The following is a 22,051-nucleotide window of genomic DNA, read 5'->3' as shown; positions in this document are numbered from 1 at the left end:
CATCCGTGTCCCCACGCCCGTCCCCATCCGTGTCCTCATGCCCGAGTCCCCATCCGTGTCCCCACGCCTGTCCCCACCCGTGTCCTCATGCCCGAGTCCCCATCCGTGTCCCCACGCCCGTCCCCATCCGTGTCCTCATGCCCGAGTCCCCATCCATGCCCCCACGCCTGTCCCCACCCGTGTCCTCATGCCCGAGTTCCCATCCGTGTCCCCACGCCTGTCCCCATCCGTGTCCTCATGCCCGAGTCCCCATCCGTGTCCCCACGCCTGTCCCCATCCGTGTCCTCATGCCCGAGTTCCCATCCGTGCCCCCATGCCTGTCCCCATCCGTGTCCTCATGCCCGAGTCCCCATCCGTGTCCCCACACCCGTCCCCATCCGTGTCCTCATGCCCGAGTCCCCATCCGTGTCCCCATCCGCGTCCCCACACCCGTCCGCACGCCGCACACAGAGCCAGCCCCACATGGCTTGTCACCCCTGTATTCTATGGGGACAGGTGGGTGGCTGGGGGTCCCCGCAGGCGGGGCTGGGGGCTCTAGGTGGGGATGACGCCAGTGACCAGGAGGATGATGAGGATGAGGATGATGGCGCCCACGAGGCCAAGGATGACGAGCAGCTTCACGTTCTTCCACCAGTACCGGCGGGCCATCTTCTGCGACGTCGTCTTGAAGTGCTCCGACTGCAGGGACACAGCTCAGGGGGGGGACACCCTGCCACCCCAGGGACAGCCCTGCCACCCTGGGGACACCTGCCACCCCAGGGACCCCCCCGCCACCCCTGGGGAGACCCCCTGCCACCCCAGTGACACTGCCACCCCAGGGACCCCCCCCGCCACCCCTGGGGAGACCCCCTGCCACCACAGTGACACTGCCACCCCAGGGACCCCCCCCGCCACCCTTGGGGACACCCCCTGCCACCTACATGCCCCACGCCCCCAAACCCAGTGCCCAACTGGACCCAGTTGTCCCTTTGGGGACCCCATGTCCTATAGCCCTCTGTCCCCCCTGGGGTCCCAGCATCACCCCCGGGGGATCCTGTGCTCAAACCAGATGTCACCTGGAGGAACCCTGCACCCACCTGGGGACATGGTGCCACCCATGGGACCCTGCACCCACCTCGGGGCCCTGGTGCCACCTTGAGGACCCTGTGCCCACCTCAGGGACCTTGTGTCCACCCTGGGGACCCCATGCCACCTCAGAGATCCTTTGTCCCACCTTGGGGACGCTGTGCCCACCTTAGGGACCCCATGTCCCACCCTGGAAACCCTGTATCCCACCCCAGGGACCCTGTGTCCCATCTTGGGGACCTCATGCCACTGTGGGGACCCTGTGTCCACCTCAGGGACCTTGTGTCCACCCTGGGGACCCTGCATCCACATCTGGGGACCATGTGGCACCTTGGAGACCCTTCATCCTATCTTGGGGACCCTGTGCCCACTCTGGGGACCTTGTGTCCCATCTTGGGGACTCCGTGTCCCATCATGGGGACCCTGTGCCTGCCCTGGAGACCCTGTATTCCTGCCTGGGGACCCCATGCCACCTTGGGGACCCCATGTCCCACCTTGGGGACCCTGTATCCCATCTTGAGGACCCCATGCCACCTTGGGGACCCCCTGCATCCCACTTTGGGGACCTCGTGCCACCTCGGGGACCCTGTGCGCACCTTCGGGACCTCATGTCCCACCCTGGAAACCCTGTATCCCACCCCAGGGACCCTGTGTCCCATCTTGGGGACCTCATGCCACTGTGGGGACCCTGTGTCCACCCTGGGGACCCTGCATCCACATCTGGGGACCATGTGGCACCTTGGAGACCCTTCATCCTACCTTGGGGACCACCTGCATCCCACTTTGGGGACCTCGTGCCACCTCGGGGACCCTGTGCCCACCTTCGGGACCCCGCGTCCCACCCTGGGGACCCCCGCCCGCCCTGGGCCCCTGCTCTCACAGTGGCCTCCAGGTCCTGGCTCTTGCTGTGGAGCTGCTCGAGGTTCTCGCCCCGCGCCAGGATCCGCTCCACGTTCTGGGTCATGATGGTTTTGACGCCTTCCACCTCCCGCTGCAGCGCCTGCATGCGCCCGCCGCCCGCCGCGCTGCCCGCCGCGCTGCCCGCTGCGCTGCCCGCCGTGCTGCCCGCCATGCTGCCCGCCTGGAACCACAGGGCAGGGGTTAGGGTGGGCACCCCAGCGCCCCACATGGACATGACACCACCCCCCATGCCCTGCCCCCCACCCCCCACCCCCCCATGGGTACCCTGGGCACTGCCCAGACCCCTGGGCACTCCCTAGCACCCCCCTCTGCACCCCACACACCCCCTCTGCACCCCCCATACCTCCCCTGCACCCCCCACACCTCCCCTGCGCCCCCCACAGGCACCCCCCATACCTGCCCTGCGCACCCCCCACACCTCCCCTGCGCCCCCCATAGGCACCCCCCCATACCTGCCCTGCGCACCCCACATACCTCCCCTGCACCCCCCATAGGCACCCCCCATACCTGCCCTGCGCACCCCCCACACCTCCCCTGCACCCCCCATAGGCACCCCACATACCTCCCCTGCACCCCCCATAGGCACCCCCCCATACCTGCCCTGCGCACCCCCCCACACCTCCCCTGCACCCCCCATAGGCACCCCCCACACCTCCCCTGCACCCCCCTCTGCACCCCACATACCTCCCCTGCACCCCCCACAGGCACCCCCCATACCTGCCCTGCGCACCCCACATACCTCCCCTGCGCCCCCCATAGGCACCCCCCATACCTGCCCTGCGCACCCCACAGGCACCCCATCTACACCCTGGGCTCCCCCCAGGCCCCCCACATACACCCTCAGAGCACCCCATAGGCACCCCATATACACCCCTAGACATTCCAAAGGTACCCCTTGAGCACCCCATAGGCACCCTGAGCACCCCCCGGACCCCATAGGTACCCTGAGCACCCCCCGGACCCCACAGGTACCCCATACCCACCCCAGGCACCTGCCAAGCACCCTATAGGCATGCCTGGGCACCCCCCAGCATCCCGCATATACACCCCAAGCACCCTATAGGTGACCCGAGTCCACCCCAAGCACCCCATATGCAGCCTGGGCATTTCCCAAAGCACCATATATGCACCCTGGGCACCCCCCAAGCACCCCATACGCACCTCAAGCACCCCCGAGGCACCCCCTATATGTCCCCAAGCACCCCCGAGGCACCCCCTATATGTCCCCAAGCACCTCGTGTCCCTGCAGGCACTTCCCCAAGCACCTTATAGGTACCCCAGGCACCCTATACGTACCCCAGATAACCCCCAAGCACCCCATGTGCACCCTGGGCAGCCCCCACCACCCTACGGGTGCTTCCCCAAGCACCCCATATGCACCCCAAGCTCCCCATAGGCACCCTATACGCACAGCAAACACCCCATAGGCACCCTGACCACCCCAAAGGTACCCCCAAGCACCCATAGGTGCCCCCTGTCCCCCCCCGGGCACCTTCCCGAGTACCCTATAAGCACCCTGGGCACCCCCCAGCACCCCATATGCACCCCAAAGGCATCCCCAAGCACCCATAGGTGCCCTGGGAACCCCACAGGTACCCCATCTCCACCCAGGCACCCCATATGCACCCCATAGCACCCCATATGCCCCCGTATCAATGCCAAGCACCCCACACGCACCCCAAGCACCCCCTAGCTACCCCACACGCACCCCAAATGCCCCACATGCACCCTATATGCATTGGGGTGCCCTACATGCACCCCCAAGCACCCCATAGACACCCTGGGCACTTGCTCAAGCATCCTATAGGCACCCCATATGTACCCCAGACACCCCATATGCACCCTGGGTACCCCATAGGCATCCTGAAACCCTATAGGCACCCCCCAGGACATCACCCCCCCCCCCCATACATACACCCTATAGACATTTCCTCAGGCACCTCATGGGCATCCTATAAATGCCCCATATGTACCCCAGACCCCCTATATACACCCCAAAGACCCCAAAGGGACCCCACAAGCACCCTATAGGCACCCTGGGTACCCCATAGGTCCCTATACCCACCCAAGCGCCTGCCAGGCACCCCACAGGCACTTCCCCATGAGCCCCACAGGTGCCCCATATGTACCCCAGACCCCCCATATGCACCCTAGAGACCCCAGAGGGAACCCCAGGCACTCTATAAGCACCCCAGGCACCCCACATCCACCCAAGCCCCCCATAGGCACTTCCCCAAACACCCCATAGGTGCCCCATATGTATCCCAGACCCCCTATATACACCCCGGAGACCCCAAAGGGACCCCACAAGCACCCTATAGGCACCCTGGGCACCCCACAGACGCCCTATACCCACCCAAACGCCTGCCAGCTGCCCCATAGGCACTTCCCCAAGTGCCCCATAGGCGCCCCATAGGTACCCCAGACCCCCCATACACACCCCGCAGACCACAGGGGGACCCCATAGGCGCCCCACAGGTACCCCAGACCCCCCCCCGCACCCCGCAGACCCCGGGGGACCCCTAAGGCCCCCCCCGGCCCCGCGACCCCACCGTGGCTCCGCTCCCGCTGCCGGCGGCGCCGGCCCCGGCCCCGCCCGCCCGGGGCTTCCGGGAGGGGGCGGGGTCAGGGGTCGCGGCGGGGTCAGGGGTGCGGGGGCGGGGCCAGGGGTGCGGGGGCGGGGCCAGGGGTGCCGGGATGGGGAGGGGGTGAGGCCGCGCCCCCCGCCCCCGGCGCCAGGGCGGCGGCGATTGGCGGCCGCGCCCCGTGACGTAGCGTGACGTAACGCGAGGGGCGGGGCCTTAGCGATGGCGGCGGCGGCGGGTACGGCCCGGGCGGGGGGGCGCCGGGGGGAGGTGGGGGCTCGGTGCCCTGTGACCCCTGACCTCTGACCCCCGACCCCCGCTGCAGGGCCGGCACGGCGGAGGCGGCCGGAGCGGGGGGAGGCGGCGGGGAGGCCCCCGGCCCCCCCCCAGCCGCCCCCCGGCCCCAGCGCGGCCCGGCGCCTCCTGGGCTTCGAGCTGCGGGAGCTGGCGCGGTGGGAGCGGCTCGTCCGGCTGCTGCACCGGCCCTGCGACCCCGCCGCGCTCGGCGCCTTCCGCGCCGCCTTCGGTGCGCGGGGACACGGGGGGCGGGGGGGGGACCGGGGGGCTGGGGGGGAGTCAGGGGGAACCGGCGGGCTCGGGGGGCCTGGGGGGGACCGGGGGGGGCTGGGGCTCCGGGGGGGCTGCGGGGCTTGGGGGGGCCAAAGGGGACTGGGAGGCTTGGAGGGGCTGGGGGGTTTGCGGGGCCCGGGGGCTGGGGGCACCGAGGGGGCTCGGGGGGGGTTGGGGGGACCAGGCCCTGTGGGGGGCACAGGGGGACTGTGGGGGTGGTCGGGAGGGATCGGCGGACCAGGGGGGAACTGGGGGTCCAATGGGACAGGGGGGGCCTGGGGGCACCAGGGGGCTCCAGGGGGACTGGGGGCTGTAGGGGCCGGGAGTCCGAAAGGGTCCAGTGGGACAGGGGGGGCCTGGGGGGGACCAGGGGGCTCCGGGGGGCTGGGGGGAGCTGGGGGTCCACTGGTGTTTGGTGGGACTGGGGGACCAGGGTGACTGGGGGGGGCTCAGGGGCTGGGGGGGGGGGCTCCAGGGGGGCTCTGGGGGAGCAAGGAGGCTGGGACTGGGGAGGGGGCTCTGGGGGAACCAGGGGCTGCGGGGGGCTGGGGGTCTCCAGCTCTGCGGCGGGGGCAGCCCCGGCCGGCTGGGACACGTCAGCCCGGAGCAAAGGTTGCGGTGGAGGTTTGGCGGCTGGGGGGGGGGGGGGGGGTCAGCGCCCGCCCGGGTGCCCCCACGGCCGGGGAAGGGGCCCGGCCGCTGACCCCCCCCCCCAGGGCTGCTGATGGCGCTGGACGTGCCCCAGGAGCGGGGCCTGGGCCACCTGGACCAGCGGTTCCTGGACGGGCTGGACGTGTGCCGCTTCCCGCTGCTGCCCGCCCTGCGGCCCCTGCCCCTCGACTGGATGTACCTGCTCTACGCCACCATGTTCCTGGGTACGGGGGCAGGGGGACACGGGGAGCGGGGACAGGCACGGGATGGCGCGGGGCTGGGCACGGGGAGCGGGTGTGGGGACGGGGACAGGGAGGGGAGCCGGGGAGGGATGGGGACAGGAGCCACCGTGGGGACAGAACCGAGGAGGGGTGGGGATGGGGACCGGCAGGGAGGGGAGCCAAGGAGTGACGGGGACAGGGACGGGAAGGGGAACCGGGGAGTGATGGGGACAAGGATGGGGAGGGGAACCAGGGGATGACGGGGATGGGGACAGGGATGGGGAACCAGGCACGGACAGGAACCAGGGAATGACAGGGACAGGGATGGGAAGGAGGACCAGGGAAGGATGGGGATGGGGAACCGGGCAGTGACAGCGATGGGGACAGGGATGGGGAGAAGAACCAGGCAATGATGGGGACAGGGGGGAGAACCGGGTAGGGATGGGGATGGGGACAGGGAGAACCAGGGAATGACTGGGATGGGGAGGGGAACTGGACAGGGACGGGGCGGGGGAACCAGGGAATGACAGGGACAGGGATGGGGAGGAGGACCAGGGAAGGATGGGGATGGGGACAGGGATGGGGAGAAGAACCAGGGAATGACAGGGACAGGGATGGGAAGGAGGGCCAGGGAAGGATGGGGATGGGGACAGGGATGGGGAGAAGAACCAGGGAATGACAGGGACAGGGAGGGGAAGGAGGACCAGGGAGTGATGGGGATGGGGACAGGGATGGGGAGAAGAACCAGGGAATGATGGGGACAGGGATGGGAAGGAGGACCAGGGAGTGATGGGGATGGGGACAGGGATGGGGAGAAGAACCAGGGAATGACAGGGACAGGGATGGGAAGGAGGACCAGGGAAGGATGGGGATGGGGAGGGGAACTGGGGAGGGCTGGGGCCAGGGAGGAGAGCCAGGGAATGACGGGATGGGGATGGGAACCAGGGAGTGAGGGGCGGGGGATGGGCCGCAGGGACAGGAGGGCTGTGGTGCCCGCAGGGGCGCTGGGCGTGATGGCCGGGTGCTGCTACCGCCTGAGCTGCGCCGCCTTCCTGGGGCCATACTGGTACCTGCTGCTGCTGGACAAGACGACCTGGAACAACCACTCGTACCTGTACGGGCTGCTGGCCTTCCAGCTGGCGCTGCTGGGCGCCGACCGCTACGGGTGAGCTGCGCCGCCACCGCGTCCCCGTGGGGTGGCACGTGCCCTGGGGTCACTGGTGGCACTGGGTCCCCGTGGGGTGGCACTGGGTCCCCTGTGGGGGCAGCACAGGGTCCCCGTGGGGTGACACGTGCCCTGGGGTCACTGGTGGCACTGGGTCCCCGTGGGGTGGCACTGGGTCCCCATGGGGTGGCATGGCACGTGCCCTGGGGTCACTGGTGGCCCTGGGTCCCCGTGGGGTGGCACTGGGTCCCCATGGGGTGGCATGGCACGTGCCCTGGGGTCACTGGTGGCCCTGGGTCCCCGTGGGGTGGCACTGGGTTCCCTGTGGGGCAGCACAGGGTCCCCATGGGGTGGCATGGCACAGGTCCTGGGGTCACTGGTGGCCCTGGGTCCCCGTGGGGTGGCACTGGGTCCCCTGTGGGGCAGCACAGGGTCCCCATGGGGTGGCATGGCACAGGTCCTGGGGTCACTGGCGGCACTGGTCCTGAGGTCATAGGTGGCACTGGGTCCCCATGGGTGGCACAGGTCCTGGGGTCACTGGTGGCACTGGGTCCCCATGGATTGGCACAGGTCCTGGTGTCCCCTGTGGCACTGGGTCCCTGTGGGGTGGCACAGGTCCTGCTGTCCCTGTGGGGTGACAGTGGGTCCCTGCGGGGTGGCATAGACCCCCATGTCCCCACTGGCACTGGCGTCCCTACAGGGTGCCATGAGCCCCAGATCCCCCATGGCATTGGGGTCCCCAGGGGTGTCCCCCACGGCACCGGGGTTTCCCTGTGGCTCTGGGGTGGTGGCTGGTGTCCCCCGTGACGCTGGCAGTGGGGTGACAGCGGCCCGGCCGCTCCCCCCGTGTCCCCCAGGTCCGTGGATGGGCTTTTCCGTCCCCAGAAGAGGAACGCCCACGTGCCGCTGTGGAACTACACCCTGCTGCGTGCCCAGGTGGGTGCCCACCCCACGTCCCCCTGCACCTGGGTGTCCCCTGGGGCCACCCTTCACCCCTCCCCCGCCACTCCTCCCCTCGCCTCCAGATCTTCATCGTCTACTTCATCGCGGGGCTGAAGAAGCTGGATGCCGACTGGGTGGGGGGCTACTCCATGGGGTCCCTCGCCCGCCACTGGCTCTTTGCGCCCTTCAAGTGAGGATGAGGATCGGGAGGGGGGCGGGGGGGGGGACAGGGGCAGGGTGATGGGGGGGAGGGGGCCAGAGTGATGAGGATGAGGAGGGTGACGGGCGATGGGGGCGGGGTGAGGATGAGGATGATGATTCAGGGGGGAAAGGGTCAGGGTGAGGATGAGGAGGGCGATGGAGGGGGGTCAGGGTGAGGATGAGGAGGGTGATGGAGGGGGGTCAGGGTGAGGATGAGGAGGGTGATGGGGTTGCGGTGAGAATGAAGAGGGTGAGGAGGTGACGGGGTGAAGATGAGGAGGGTGATGGAGGGGGTCAGGGTGAGGATGAGGAGGGTGATGGAGGGGGGTCAGGGTGAGGATGAGGAGGGCGATGGAGGGGGGTCAGGGTGAGGATGAGGAGGGTGATGGGGTTGCGGTGAGGATGAAGAGGGTGAGGAGGTGACGATGAGGAGGGTGATGGAGGGGGGTCAGGGGGAGGATGAGGAGGGTGATGGAGGGGGTCGGGGTGAGGATGAGGAGGGTGATGGAGGGGGGTCAGGGTGAGGATGAGGAGGGCGATGGAGGGGGTCAGGGTGAGGATGAGGAGGGCGATGGAGGGGGGTCAGGGTGAGGATGAGGAGGGCGATGGAGGGGGGTCAGGGTGAGGATGAGGAGGGTGATGGAGGGGGTCAGGGTGAGGATGAGGAGGGTGATGGAGGGGGGTCGGGGTGAGGATGAGGAGGGCGATGGAGGGGGTCGGGGTGAGGATGAGGAGGGCGATGGAGGGGGTCGGGGTGAGGATGAGGAGGGCGATGGAGGGGGTCAGGGTGAGGATGAGGAGGGTGATGGAGGGGGGTCAGGGTGAGGATGAGGAGGGCGATGGAGGGGGGTCAGGGTGAGGATGAGGAGGGCGATGGAGGGGGTCAGGGGGAGGATGAGGAGGGTGATGGAGGGGGGTCGGGGTGAGGATGAGGAGGGTGATGGAGGGGGGGTCAGGGGGAGGATGAGGAGGGTGATGGAGGGGGGTCAGGGTGAGGATGAGGAGGGTGATGGAGGGGGTCAGGGTGAGGATGAGGAGGGTGATGGAGGGGGTCAGGGTGAGGATGAGGAGGGTGATGGAGGGGGGTCAGGGGGAGGATGAGGAGGGTGATGGGGTTGGGGTGATGGTGAGGAGGCTGATGGGGTTGCGGTGAGGATGAAGAGGGTGAGGAGGTGACGGGGTGAGGATGAGGAGGGTGATGGAGGGGGGTCAGGGTGAGGATGAGGAGGGCGATGGGGGTGCGAGGGTTGGGGTGAGGGGGGGGGGGGGGGTCGGGGTGAGGATGAGGAGGTGACGGGCCCTGCCCGCAGGCTGGTGCTGTCGGAGGAGATGACCAGCCTGCTGGTGGTGCACGGGGGGGGGGCTGGCGCTTGACCTCTCCGCCGGCTTCCTGCTCTTCTTCGACGCCACCCGGCCCCTCGCCCTCGTCTTCGTCACCTACTTCCACTGCATGAACTCCCAGCTCTTCAGCATCGGTGAGGGGGGGGCGGCACCCGGGCACCCCCTGAGCACCCCCACCCCGGGCACGGCACCCCCTGGTGCAGCCTGAGCCAGGGAAGGGGCACCCCAAAACACCCTCAGCCTGGGCACCCTCCTTCCCCCTGCCCCAACCCCCCCCCCCCCGGGCAGGGACGCCCCCCAAATCACCCCCCCGGGGCAGGGGCACCCAGACACCCCCCAATCCCCCTGACCCTGGGCAGAGACACCCCCTAAATCACCCCCACCCTGGGCAGGGACACCCCCCAAATCACCCCCCTGGGGCAGGGGCACCCAGACACCCCCCACATCACCCCCCTGGGGCAGGGGCACCCCCCACCCCCCCCACCCTGGGCAGGGGCACCCCCCCACATCACCCCCCCCCCCGGGCAGGAGCACCCAGACACCCCCCAATCCCCCTGACCCTGGGCAGAGACACCCCCAAATCACCCCCCCCCGGGCAGGGGCACCCCCCAAATCACACCCCCCGAGCAGGAGCACCCAGACGCCCCCCAAATCACCCACCCTGGGCAGGGACACCCCCCAAATCACCCCCCCTGGGCAGGGGCACCCCCCAAATCACACCCCCCCTGGGCAGGTGCACCCAGACACCCCCCAAATCACCCCCCCTGGGCAGGGGCACCCAGACACCCCCCAAATCACCCCCCCTGGGCAGGGGCACCCCCCAAATCACACCCCCCCTGGGCAGGGGCACCCAGACACCCCCCAACCCCCTGACCCTGGGCAGAGACACCCCCCAAATCACACCCCCCCTGGGCAGGGACACCCCCTAAATCACCCCCACCCTGGGCAGGGACACACCCCAAATCACCCCCCCGGGGCAGGGGCACCCCCCAAATCACACCCCCCCTGGGCAGGAGCACCCAGCCCCCCTTCCCCTGGCCCCGGGCCCCCCCCCCCATGCAGCAGCGGGGGGTCCCTGAGGCTGCGGTGCCCCCCAGGCATGTTCCCCTACACCATGCTGGCCACCAGCGGGCTCTTCTGCCACCCCAGCTGGCCCCGCCGCCTCTGCGCCCGCTGCCCACCCTGGCTGCGGGGGGTCCTGCCCGCCACCCAGCCCCCCCGGCCCAGCCCCGACTGCCACTACAGGGGGCGGGGGGGGGCGCGGGGGGGCCTTCGGCCTCGCCAGCACCTGGCCGCCGCCTTCACCATCCTCTACGTGCTGGAGCAGCTCTTCCTGCCCTACTCCCACTTCATCACCCAGGTGGGGGGGTCGGGGGGGGTCGGGGGGGGGGCGTTCCGTTGGAGGTGGGGGCATTTGGGGGGGGACCTGAGGGTGTTTTTCGGGGACACAGCCGGTGTCTTTTAGGTCAGACGGGTGTTTTGGAGGATGCGGGGGGTGTTTTGGGGTGCGGGGGGGGGGGGAAGGGCATTTTGGGGGGAATGGGAGGGTGGTTTTTAGCACCGGGGGGTATTTTGGGGACACGGGGGTATTTTTTTATGGCCTTGGGAAGTATTTTGGGGGGTGTGGGGAGTATTTGGGGGTGTGGGGAGTATTTTGGGGTGCATGGGGGCATTTTGGGGGGCATTAGGGCATTTTTTTTAGCATGGGGGTATTTTGGGGGGACACGAGGGTATTTTTTAGGTCATGGGAAGTATTTGGGGGGGTGTGGGGAGTATTTGGGGGTGTGGGGAGTATTTTGGGGTACATGGGGGCATTTTGGGGGGACACGGGAGTATTTTTTAGGTCATGGGAAGTATTTGGGGGGGTGTGGGGAGTATTTGGGGGTGTGGGGAGTATTTTGGGGTACTTGGGGGCATTTTGGGGGGCATTAGGGCATTTTTTTAGCATGGGGGTATTTTGGGGGGACACGGGAGTATTTTCTAGGTCAGGGGAAGTATTTGGGGGGGGTGTGGGGAGTACTTTGGGGTACATGGGGTGCATTTGGGGGGGCATCAGCCCTTTTTTTTTTTTATCCCGTGGGGTATTTTGTGGGACACGGGGCTATTTTTGAGGTCACGGGGAGTATTTTAGGGTACCTGGGGGCATTTTGGGGGACACGGGGATGTTTTTGTTTTGGGGACATGGGGGGCATTTTGGGGGATGGGAGGTTATTTATTAGCACATGGGGGTATTCTGGGGGACGGGGGGTTTATTAGGTCATGGGGAGTATTTTGGGGTACTTGGGGGCATTTTTTTAGCACGCGGGGGTATTTTGTGGCACACGGGGATATTTTTTAGGTCATGGGGGAGTATTGTCGCGCACATAGGGGCATTTTGGGGGACATGAGGGTCATTTTGGGGACTGTGAAGGCTTTTTTTTTTTTTTGCACATGGTGGTATTTTGGGGGACATGGGTGTTCTTGGGGACACGGAGGGGGTGAAAGGATGCTTGAGGATGGGGGGCAGGGCACAGCGATGGGGCAGGGACTCAGTGCTGGGGGGTCACAGGCACAAGGGCTGTGGGAGGGGGCTCGCCCAGGGGGGGGATTCGGGGGTCCCCATCCCCTTCTTGTCACTTGGGGTGGGAACAGTGACACCACGTCCCGTCCCCGCCAGGGCTACAACAACTGGACCAACGGCCTGTACGGTTACTCCTGGGACATGATGGTTCACTCCCGCTACCACCAGCACGTCAAGATCACGTACCGGGACGGGCTCACCGGGGAGGTGGGCTACCTCAAACCGGGGGTGAGCTGGGGCACCGAGACGGTGGGGGAGGGGGAGAGGGGCACGGAGGGGGTCCCCATCACCCAGCCACCCACGGGACCCCCTCCCCGGGCAGGTGTTCACGCAGAGCCGGCGCTGGAAGGACCACGCGGACATGCTGAAGCAATACTCGTTGTGCCTGAGCCGCCTCCTGCCCCGCTACAACGTCTCCGAGCCCCAGATCTACTTCGACATCTGGGTCTCCATCAACGACCGCTTCCAGCAGAGGTTGGCGGGGGGGGGAACGGGACCCATGTGCAATCTGGGGGGCTGGGGGGGGTACGTGGGGGTGCTGACGGGCTGTCCCCACAGGTTGGTGGACCCCCGGGTGGACCTGGGGGGGAAAACGGGACCCATGTGCAATCTGGGGGGCTGGGGGGGTACGTGGGGGTGCTGACGGGCTGTCCCCACAGGTTGGTGGACCCCCGGGTGGACCTGGGGGGGAAAACGGGTCCCATGTGCAATCTGGGGGGCTGGGGGGGTACATGGGGGTGCTGACGGGCTGTCCCCCCGCAGGTTGGTGGACCCCCGGGTGGACCTGGGGGGGAAAACGGGACCCATGTGCAATCCGGGGGGCTGGGGGGGGTACGTGGGGGTGCTGACGGGCTGTCCCCACAGGTTGGTGGACCCCCGGGTGGACCTGGGGGGGGGGGGAACGGGACCCACGTGCAATCTGGGGGGCTGGGGGGGTACGTGGGGGTGCTGACGGGCTGTCCCCCCGCAGGTTGGTGGACCCCCGGGTGGACCTGGGGGGGGAAAACGGGACCCATGTGCAATCCGGGGGGCTGGGGGGGTACGTGGGGGTGCTGACGGGCTGTCCCCACAGGTTGGTGGACCCCCGGGTGGACCTGGGGAGGAAAACGGGACCCATGTGCAATCCGGGGGGCTGGGGGGGGTACGTGGGGGTGCTGACGGGCTGTCCCCGCAGGTTGGTGGATCCCCGGGTGGACCTGGGGGGGAAAACGGGTCCCATGTGCAATCTGGGGGGCTGGGGGGGTACGTGGGGGTGCTGACGGGCTGTCCCCCCGCAGGTTGGTGGACCCCTGGGTGGACCTGGGGGGGAAAACGGGACCCATGTGCAATCCGGGGGGCTGGGGGGGTACGTGGGGGTGCTGACGGGCTGTCCCCGCAGGTTGGTGGACCCCCGGGTGGACCTGGGGAGGAAAACGGGACCCATGTGCAATCCGGGGGGGCTGGGGGGGTACGTGGGGGTGCTGACGGGCTGTCCCCACAGGTTGGTGGACCCCCGGGTGGAGCTGGGGGGGAAAACGGGACCCATGTGCAATCTGGGGGGCTGGGGGGGTACTGACGGGCTGTCCCCACAGGTTGGTGGACCCCCGGGTGGACCTGGGGGGGAAACGGGTCCCATGCGCAATCCGGGGGGCTGGGGGGGTACGTGGGGGTGCTGACGGGCTGTCCCCCCCCAGGTTGGTGGACCCCCGGGTGGACCTGGTGCGGGCACCGTGGTCCCCCTGGAGCCGCACGCCCTGGCTGCTGCCGCTGCTGCTGGAGCTCTCGCCCTGGCGGCAGCGGCTGCAGGAGCTGGAGAAGCAGCTGGACGGGCACACGGACGCCGTCTTCATCGCCGACTTCCCCGGTACGGGCACCCCTGGCTTTTGGGGGGGGGGGGGGGGGTCACAGGCACCCACCCTAGGGGGGTTTACACCCTTTTTCCCTCCCCCAGGCCTGCACCTGGAAAACTTCGTGAGCGAGGACCTGGGGAACACCAGCCTGCGGGTGCTGCGGGGAGAAGTGCTGGTGGAGCTGGTGGAGCAGCACCACAACCGCTCGCTGCGGGAGGGCGAGGGGATGCAGGTGAGGGGCTGGGGGGACGGGGGCTGGGGGGCGCAGGGGGTCCCCCCAGGGCTGCTGACGGCCCCTGCCCGCCCAGCTGCCGGCGGGGCAGTACCACAAGGTGCACACGGTATCGCCGGAGCCCTCGTGCTACATGTACCGCTACGTCAACACGACGGCGCTGGCGCTGGAGCGCAACCTGACGCGGCTGCAGGAGCTGCGGGACCGCGTGCGCAACGGCACCGGTGAGCACCGGGGCTGGGGGCTTGCGGGGGGGGGGCTCAGGGGTTCCCCCCCCCCAGCTCACCCCCCACTTTGCGCCCCTGCAGAGACGGAGCCGCTGCCCCCGGAGCTGCGGCCCATCCTGGGGGAGCCGCTGGCCCAGGGGACCCCGTCCGACCCGCTGGTGACGGCGTTCCTGCGGCGGCAGCGGCGGCTGGAGGAGCAGAGCCGGCGGCGCGATGCCAGCTGGGCCCAGCGCCTCCACCGCTTCCTCCGCAAGAAATTCTACCTCTTCCGCCGCAGGTGAGCCCCCAATATCACCCTTTTCCCCCCTCCCTTCCCCTGAACATCCCCCCTCTCCGGCACTGACCCCCCCCCCCCCAACCCTCGCAGCGCGCTGATGACCTGCATCTCCCTCCGGAACCTGGCGCTGGGCCGGCCGCCGCCAGAGCAGCTGGCACAGGAGGTGACCTTCGCCAACTGGCGTGGGGAGGAAGAGGAGGCTCGTCCCGACGGCCACAGGGAGGGCCAGGGGGGCCCTGAGCTCTGAGCACCCCAAAACCCCTCCATTCTTTAAGCCGCCCCCCCAAGCACAGGTTGAGGCAGGTGCTGTCTCACCCAGCAGTTTTTTATTGAGATTTCTTGAGTTTCTTTTTGGAATTGGTGAAATAGAAACAAATGTAATAAAACCTCCAGAAAAATATTAAAGGGGGGGGGGAAGAAAAAAAAAAAAAAAAAAAAAGAGAAAGCCCCCCCCACCATCACTCCCACCCCACCAAGGCACTTCTGGGGGCACCGGCCCCCCGGGATGGGCAGGTAAACAAGCCGGCTTCTCTGTACCACACCGACCAAATGCGCCACGCTCCCGGGGCTGGGCAGCCCCAGCACTTGCCTGCCCCTCTCCCCCTCTGTCAACAAACCCGATCTCCCCCTTTTTCACCCCAATTCGGAGGCCATCTCAGCCTCCTCGAGGTGGGGGGAAAGGTGGCTGGAGGGGGGGTGAAGGTGCTGGGGGGGGGGGGGGGGGGGGCTTTCGGGAAAATCAAGAGCTGCCGTCTGAGCCCGGGGGCTTCTCTGTACTCACGCCCCGCGCCTCAGCACACAATAAATACACCGCTAGAAAAAATCGTTCAAGTATGAAGGGCCAAATCCCTCCCCCTTTCCCCCCAAAAAATATATATATATAAAGCTCGGCCGAGCCCCCCACCCCCCCACCCCCACCACTGAGCTGGAGGTGGGAAGGGGGGGGGTCGTGGTGTGCAGTTGTGGAGTCACTTCAGCTTTCTTAATTAAAAAAAAAAAAAAACAAAACAAAAAACAGGGAAAAAAAAACCCACCACCAAAAGGACAATAAAACATTTCCCTCCGGTACCAAACCCGCATGGGGGGTTTGGCGGGGGGAGGGGGGCAGTTTTAATGCCGTGCTTTCCCCCCCCTCCCCCAAAACGTGCACCCTCCGAGAGAAAAAAAGTTTAAAATCCGGGTTAAGAACAAAACCAGCACCAGCGAGGTCCCCTGGGGACAGGGGGGGAGCCGGAATGTCACCCCCCCCCCCCCCCGCAGCGGGACAGTGAGAGTCAAGGCCGGGGGGAGCGCTCGGGGCGTTTCGCCATCTCTGAGCTCAGACGTCACACGAGATTTTTAAAAAGAAGCCGGAGTGATCGGCGGCCACGGGTGGGGGGGGGGGGGACACGGGGGGGCTCGGGGAGAGGCACGAGGCCACACGTGGTCCCCACGCAAACGAAGTATGGCGAGAGAGAGAGAGAGAGAGAAAAAAGGTGGGGGGGGGGGGGACACGGGGCCAGGAGACCCTGGGGGACCAAGGAGCTCTTTCCCCCAGAGCCCGCGAGCTTCTCTGTAGCCTACGCCCGCAGGAATGGGGGGAAAAAGCCTAACAAGGCTTTTTTTTCAGTATTTTAGCTTTTTGGGAACTTCCCAAGGGAAACTGTCCCTACCAAAGTGGCCATAGGCTGCGGTCCTCTGATAGAGGGGCTTCTTCAGATCCAGATCCCTGGAATATACAAGTCCTCAACTCAGTGAAAAGGATCCGGCTGAACGCTCACCCCTTCCCTGCCTGGCCGGGGGTCCGCAGCGTCGCCTCCTTCTCCTCCCCATCCCCGGGGGGCGGTTGGAGCTTCCCGGGCTGCCCCGCCCCCACCAATTCCCGAGAAGCTCCAAGCGCTCCGGCTCTCAGTGGATACTTACCCCCGTCCGCGCCCGAAAGCGCTTTTATCTTCCGGCACCAGCAGCTCTCCGCGCCGGTTCCAGCTGCGCCAGGCGGTGACCACGGCTGCTCCGGGGAGGGGACCCCCACGCGCCGCCACCACCCCGCTGTGTCCCCCCCACCACCACCTTTCCTCTCACAGCGGCGCGTGTCCCCCCACTTCTCCAGCACCCGTTACCTGACGATCACCCCGGGACGGAGATCAAAATTCTTCTTGACGATCTCCAGCAGCTCACGCTCGCTCTTCTGGGAAGTGCCGTAGTGGAAGATAGATATGGACAAGGGGTGGGACACCCCGATGGCGTAAGAGACCTGGGGGGGGGGGGGGGGGGAAAGCACAGATTAAGTCCGAGGACCCCCCGTCACAAGCATGGGGAGGGGGAGACCTGCCTGCACCCACCTGAACCAGCACCCTGCGGCACAGCCCGGCCTTGATCAGGGACTTGGCCACCCAGCGCGCGGCGTAGGCAGCCGAGCGATCCACCTTGGTGTAATCCTTCCCCGAGAAGGCGCCGCCGCCGTGGGCCCCCCAGCCCCCGTAAGTGTCCACAATGATCTTGCGGCCGGTCAGCCCAGCGTCACCCTGCCAGGGACAACACCGTCACCATGGTGCCGCCACCACCGTGCCGGTACAGCTTCGCCGGGAAACACCACCGTACCTGGGGGCCACCGATGACAAAGCGCCCGCTGGGCTGGAGGTGGTAGATGGTGTCATCGTCCAGGTACTTGGCTGGCACCACCGCCTTGATCACCTTCTCCTTCAGCGCGTCCCGCATCTCGTCCAGGCACACCTCCTCGTCGTGTTGCACCGAGATGACGATGGTGTGCACCCGGATGGGGATGACAGCACCGCGGTCCTGCATGTACTGAACTGTCACCTGCCGGGGGGAACGCCGGGGCGGTCAGGCTGGGGACTCGGGAGTGGCTTTTGGGACCCCCCAAGGCACCAGGTGCTCATGGCAAGGCCAGGCGGGGCCCTCACCTGTGTCTTGGAGTCGGGGCGCAGCCAGGGCAGGGTGCCGTTACGCCGCAGCTCGGCCAGCTTGGCGTTCAGTTTGTGGGCCAGCACGATGGTGAGGGGCATGCACTCCTCCGTCTCGTCCGTGGCGTAACCGAACATCAGGCCCTGCAGCGGAGGGAGGGTGCGGTGAAGCTACGATCCCTCTGGCTGAACCGTGGCAGCTCACGCGGCGCAGGGGCTCACCTGGTCCCCGGCACCGATGTCCTCCTCGCTGCGGTCCAGGTGGACACCCTGGGCGATGTCAGGCGACTGCTGCTCCAGGGCCACCAGCACGTTGCACGTCTTGTAGTCGAAGCCTGGGGCACAGCGGAGGCAGCGGTGAGCCTGGCGCACCGACACCTGCGCTGCAGGCGAGCCGTAGCGTCCCCCGGCACGTACCTTTGGAGGAATCGTCGTAACCGATGTGCTTGATGGTGTCCCGGACCACCTTCTGGTAATCGACGGCGGCCCGGGAGGTGATCTCCCCTGCCAGCAGGATCATCCCCGTCTTTGCTACCGTTTCTGAAAGGGAACAGGACGTCAGCGCCAGCGTCACCCAGCCAGCACCAGCTTGTCCCCGTGTCCCCGGGGTGCGACTCACCACAGGCCACCTTGGCGTCAGGGTCCTGCTTGAGGTGAGCGTCCAGGACAGCATCGCTGATCTGGTCGCAGATTTTATCTGGAGGGGAACAGAGAGCACGAGGCTGTCACAGCGGCACGGCCCTTCCTTCCTGAGCCACGATCCCTCGGCACAGCCGGGCCCGTGCTACGCCGGGAGCCACCCGGGGCCCAGCACGAGCCGCCCCTTAAGCCTCCAGCGGCGCGCACAGCCCTCGCCTTGTCCCCATGCCGGCTTATTAGCCTGGAATTTCTGGCATTTACCAGTTAAGCTCCAGTTACAGTCGGGTCAGAGCTTGGGCTCGGCCACCTACAGCACTGCCAACTGGCACCCCCTTCCCCAGCCCCGGCTTTCCCAGCCCAGCGGGTGCCAGATTCCAGCAGCTCTGCCCCCAGCTCCTGGGGGGGGCCCGATCCCGACAGCTGCCCCGCAGCCTGCCCAGCCAGCTCCCACCAGATTCCCCGGTTCCTCTGGGAGCCGGGATGTCCGATTCTGGGGAGGGGGGAAAACCCCTCTCCCCCTCCCCGAGGGCTGCTCGGGGCTCGGGCCGTGAATAAGCAACTTCTCCGGGACCGCGGACGTCCTTGGCGGCGACCTTCCGGGCCGGATTCGGGAGGGATGAGGCAGCACCTCGGGGAGAGGGAGGTGGCTTCCCTGGCTGCTCCTCGGGGCGAGGGACCGGACCTTACACCCCGCGGACAGGTGCCAGACTCCCCGTCCCTTGTGCCAGCGTGTGACCTCGGGTACAAAGAACCTTCCCAGTGTTGGGGGGGGGGGGGGGGGGGGGAGCCCCAAATGTACCCCCAGATCGGCCAGAAGGTTACGCCACGGGCGCTGCGGGTGCCTGCAGATGTGATGGAGCGAGCCACGCTGGGGGGGGGGGGGGCAGCGGGGGCTTGGGGTCAGGTGGGGTGCCCTGCAGGGGGGCATCCGGGGGCAGTGGGGGGCTCAGGGGGGCGGCGGGCAGGGGGGTGGCAGCTGTCCGTGCGGCTTCGCAGTCACGCGCCCGAAAGGGGCGAGCACAAAGGCCGGGAGCTGAGCCCGGCACACCCTGGCACCGCGGCTGGGGCGGCGCGGGGGGGGCCTGGAGCAGCCCCCACGGGGGTCCCGGCACTGCAGGGGCGGGGGCAGCACCAGGCAGCCCCTGGGTGGGCAGGCAGGGTGCTCCGGGCAGTGTAATGCTGGGAGGGCAGGAGAGGCAAGGGGTCCCCATGGGGGGGGAGGGGAAGGGGAGCGTGGGACTCCGCGGGGGCGGTTGGGGCAGGAGAGCCGGGGTCCCCCAACAGGCTGTGGGGAGCTGCGGCAGGGGAGGGGGTGGGAGCGGGCCCCTCCCCGGCCTGTCACGGCCCCACGGCGACCCGGTCCCCCCAGGGGAGCCCCGCGGCTCCGCCATCCGCCGGGGGGGGACACACGGGTGACACCCACGGGGCGCGTGGGGTGCACGCACCGGCCCTGCCACCCTCCGGGAGCTGCTTAGTCACGGCTGAGTCACGGCGGCCCCCGGGGCATCTCGGTTACGTCATCCCATGAGACCCCCACCCCCCCCCACACCACCCCCCGGCGCGCGTCGCGCCGTGACCCGTGCCCCCCCCCCCCCGCCCCGCCCCACGCGGGAAGCACGTGCGCGCCCGAGGGCCCGCAATGCGGCGCGCGCCGTCCCGCACTGCGCGCGCGCCCCGCTGGCATCACCGCGCCCCCCCCCCCCCCCACACACACACCCCTCCCTGCCCCCCCCCCCCCAACAACGCCGGGCATCCGCCCCCTCCCCGCCGCCGCCGCCGCCCCCCGCCCGCCCCGAGACAGCCGCGCAGCGTCGAGCCGCGCCTGCGCGCTCGCAGCAACGCCGCGGCCCAGCACCTGGGTGCCCCTCGCCCACGGACTCAGAGGTGAACAGGAAGGTGCCCTCCTCGATGAACACCTCATGGAAGCCATTGAGTTGTCCGTTCATGACGACGACAGCGGCAGCGGAGCGGCGGCGGGGAGAGAGCGCGGGCGCGGCAAGAGGCGGCTGGACACTGTAACGGCCGCGGCGGACTGAGCGCGGCGCCCACCGACCCGCCTCTATTTATATCCTCCTCGCCCCGCCCCTCCGCGTCGCGCCGCCAATGGAGAGCGCCGAACGCGCCGCGGGGGCGGGGCGGCGCAACCACTGCCGGCGGGCGGGGGAGGCGCGTTATGTAACGCCGAGCGCAGCCTTTCCCGCTGCGGACTCCCAAGCTGCCCCGCGGCTTCCCGGTCGCTGAGCGGTACTGAGAGGGCGGCCGAACCGTTCCGCCTTCCCCGCAGAGCGCAGCGGGGCGGGTGCGAACCGACATCCCCGTCGCCCCCCCCCCGTCGCGGCCGCATGGAGCCTCCCGCGCGGGCCGGCGGCGCGAGGCGCGGACCGGCGTGCGCGTGCGCTCCTCGGGCAGCGCGGGGCGCGCATGCGCGGTGCGTCGCCCGCCGGCTGCAAGGACGGCCCCTCCCCGCCGCCGCCATCTTGCGGGATGAACGGCCCCGCCATTGTGCGGTCCGCCGCCCCCGCCGCCCCCCCCCCCCCGCTGCCGCCCCCCCCGCGCCCCGCCGCCCTCCCCCGGGCAGCCCGCCCGCCCCTCGGCCCCGCCTGCCCCGCCGCAGCGCCGCCCGCCCCACCCTAACACCTCCCGCCGCCATCTTGTGACAGCGGCGGCCACACCACCACGACCAAGGCTGCACAGGCCGGGCCCGGCCCCGAAGGTACCGGCTCCGCGGGGCAGCCCAGGCGCTGCAGCCCGGCGGGACGGGGCCGAGGCGGCGACAGGGTGGCAGACAGCGCCCGGGGCCAGCGGCCAACAGGGCCTCCTTGCACCTGATGCAACCGGACGCCGGTGTTGCCAGAGCTGCGGCCACCCCGGCTCCATCCGCCCTCCACACCCACCCGTCCCTTCCCCGGGACCACGCAGAGACCCGGGGTCGGGCTGCTTGTGCCGGGACACGGCTCTACAGGAGCCCCCGTGGGCCGGGGCAGGGAGCCACGGCCCCGGGCAGGCGGCACCCGCGGGCCCAGGGCTGGTGGACACCCAGGACAGTGTCCCCAGTGCCGAGGCCGGCCGGGCAGCCGGGGCGCCCACAGGCCCAGGACAGATGCTCCGGGACAGGGGCGCCCTGCCCCACGGCCGAGCCCCAGGGTCAGCGGGGCCGGGGCAGCCCCGGGCTTCCCCGGCCATGTGGGGCCGGGGGGGCGGAGCCCTGAGAGCCGCCCCGCCCATCGTTGTTTGCATAGAGGGCGGGGCAGCGCCACGCTGGGTGATTTGCATATGGGGCGGGGGCTAATTTGCATCTGGCGCGGGGCAGCGCCGTGCCGGGGCACTCCCTCTGCCCGGTGCCAGCGGAGGGGTTCCGGGCCCCCCTTCCCCTACGCGAGCCCCGAGAGCCCGAACACCCCCCGCGCCTTCCCTCCTCACCAGCCCCAAGGAGAGGCATGGGGGTTTTTTTGTAAAAAATGGTTTATCCATTCCATTTTTGTATAAAACCCAGGGGAGCAGCCAAGCCCCTCGACCACCACCCCAACTGCTGCCACCTGACAGGGGACAACTGCTGTCACACTTTGAATCTAAAGCCCATACCAATGTTTTCTCCCCTCTACAGTCAATTGTCTATGCTCTTCCTTTGAACTATTCCTTAAAAATATTCCACGTATCCCCAAGATTTCTTCTGTCCCAGGTACAGTACGACGACGGGAGGGAGTGGGCTGCTGGTTTTTTTC

The 22,051-nt window shown here is 68.3% G+C and overlaps 3 protein-coding genes across 3 annotated transcripts; 1 reads left to right on the top strand and 2 right to left on the bottom strand.

The window, feature by feature from the left end:
- Window positions 1-463: 463 nt before the first annotated feature.
- On the bottom strand, window positions 464-4,628 carry VAMP8 (vesicle associated membrane protein 8). The gene is made up of 3 exons (XM_040581420.1): window positions 4,539-4,628; window positions 1,946-2,146; window positions 464-678 (listed from the first exon to the last, which is right to left on the bottom strand). The coding sequence occupies exons 2-3, from the start codon at window positions 2,135-2,137 to the stop codon at window positions 535-537; spliced, it is 336 nt and encodes a 111-aa protein (XP_040437354.1). The 5' UTR covers window positions 2,138-2,146; window positions 4,539-4,628; the 3' UTR covers window positions 464-534.
- Window positions 4,629-4,793: 165 nt separating this feature from the next.
- On the top strand, window positions 4,794-15,045 carry GGCX (gamma-glutamyl carboxylase). Its single transcript, XM_040581415.1, is given in 16 exon segments — window positions 4,794-4,809; window positions 4,879-5,097; window positions 5,858-6,016; window positions 7,013-7,178; window positions 8,036-8,114; window positions 8,204-8,310; window positions 9,632-9,674; window positions 9,676-9,796; window positions 10,760-11,022; window positions 12,319-12,450; window positions 12,545-12,696; window positions 13,896-14,065; window positions 14,153-14,283; window positions 14,360-14,507; window positions 14,592-14,787; window positions 14,878-15,045. Coding segments are annotated over 16 exon segments (2,259 nt in total). The 3' UTR covers window positions 15,035-15,045.
- Window positions 15,046-15,093: 48 nt separating this feature from the next.
- Window positions 15,094-20,387, bottom strand: MAT2A (methionine adenosyltransferase 2A). The gene is made up of 9 exons (XM_040581417.1): window positions 20,185-20,387; window positions 18,310-18,387; window positions 18,108-18,230; window positions 17,913-18,025; window positions 17,691-17,834; window positions 17,368-17,586; window positions 17,109-17,291; window positions 16,887-17,020; window positions 15,094-16,495 (listed from the first exon to the last, which is right to left on the bottom strand). The coding sequence occupies exons 1-9, from the start codon at window positions 20,273-20,275 to the stop codon at window positions 16,393-16,395; spliced, it is 1,188 nt and encodes a 395-aa protein (XP_040437351.1). The 5' UTR covers window positions 20,276-20,387; the 3' UTR covers window positions 15,094-16,392.
- Window positions 20,388-22,051: the final 1,664 nt, after the last annotated feature.

The sequence above is a fragment of the Falco naumanni genome, unplaced genomic scaffold (genome assembly GCF_017639655.2).
Source record: "Falco naumanni isolate bFalNau1 unplaced genomic scaffold, bFalNau1.pat scaffold_261_arrow_pat_ctg1, whole genome shotgun sequence".
Taxonomy (NCBI): domain Eukaryota; kingdom Metazoa; phylum Chordata; class Aves; order Falconiformes; family Falconidae; genus Falco; species Falco naumanni.
Note: the sequence above shows the minus strand (reverse complement) of the source record. Positions and strands in the feature narration are given on the sequence as shown.

Bases quoted from the DNA above. Each gene is read 5' to 3' on its own strand.
- MAT2A (XM_040581417.1), bottom strand. From the start codon at position 20,275: ATGAACGGACAACTCAATGGCTTCCATGAGGTGTTCATCGAGGAGGGC. The intron at 18,026-18,107 runs GTACGTGCCGGG...GCTGTGCCCCAG, and splicing joins TTACGACGATTCCTCCAAAG to GCTTCGACTACAAGACGTGC. The intron at 17,835-17,912 runs GTGAGCCCCTGC...CCTCCGCTGCAG, and splicing joins ACATCGGTGCCGGGGACCAG to GGCCTGATGTTCGGTTACGC.
- VAMP8 (XM_040581420.1), bottom strand. From the start codon at position 2,137: ATGGCGGGCAGCACGGCGGGCAGCGCAGCGGGCAGCGCGGCGGGCAGC. The intron at 679-1,945 runs GTGAGAGCAGGG...GTGTCCCTGCAG, and splicing joins GCCAGGACCTGGAGGCCACT to TCGGAGCACTTCAAGACGAC.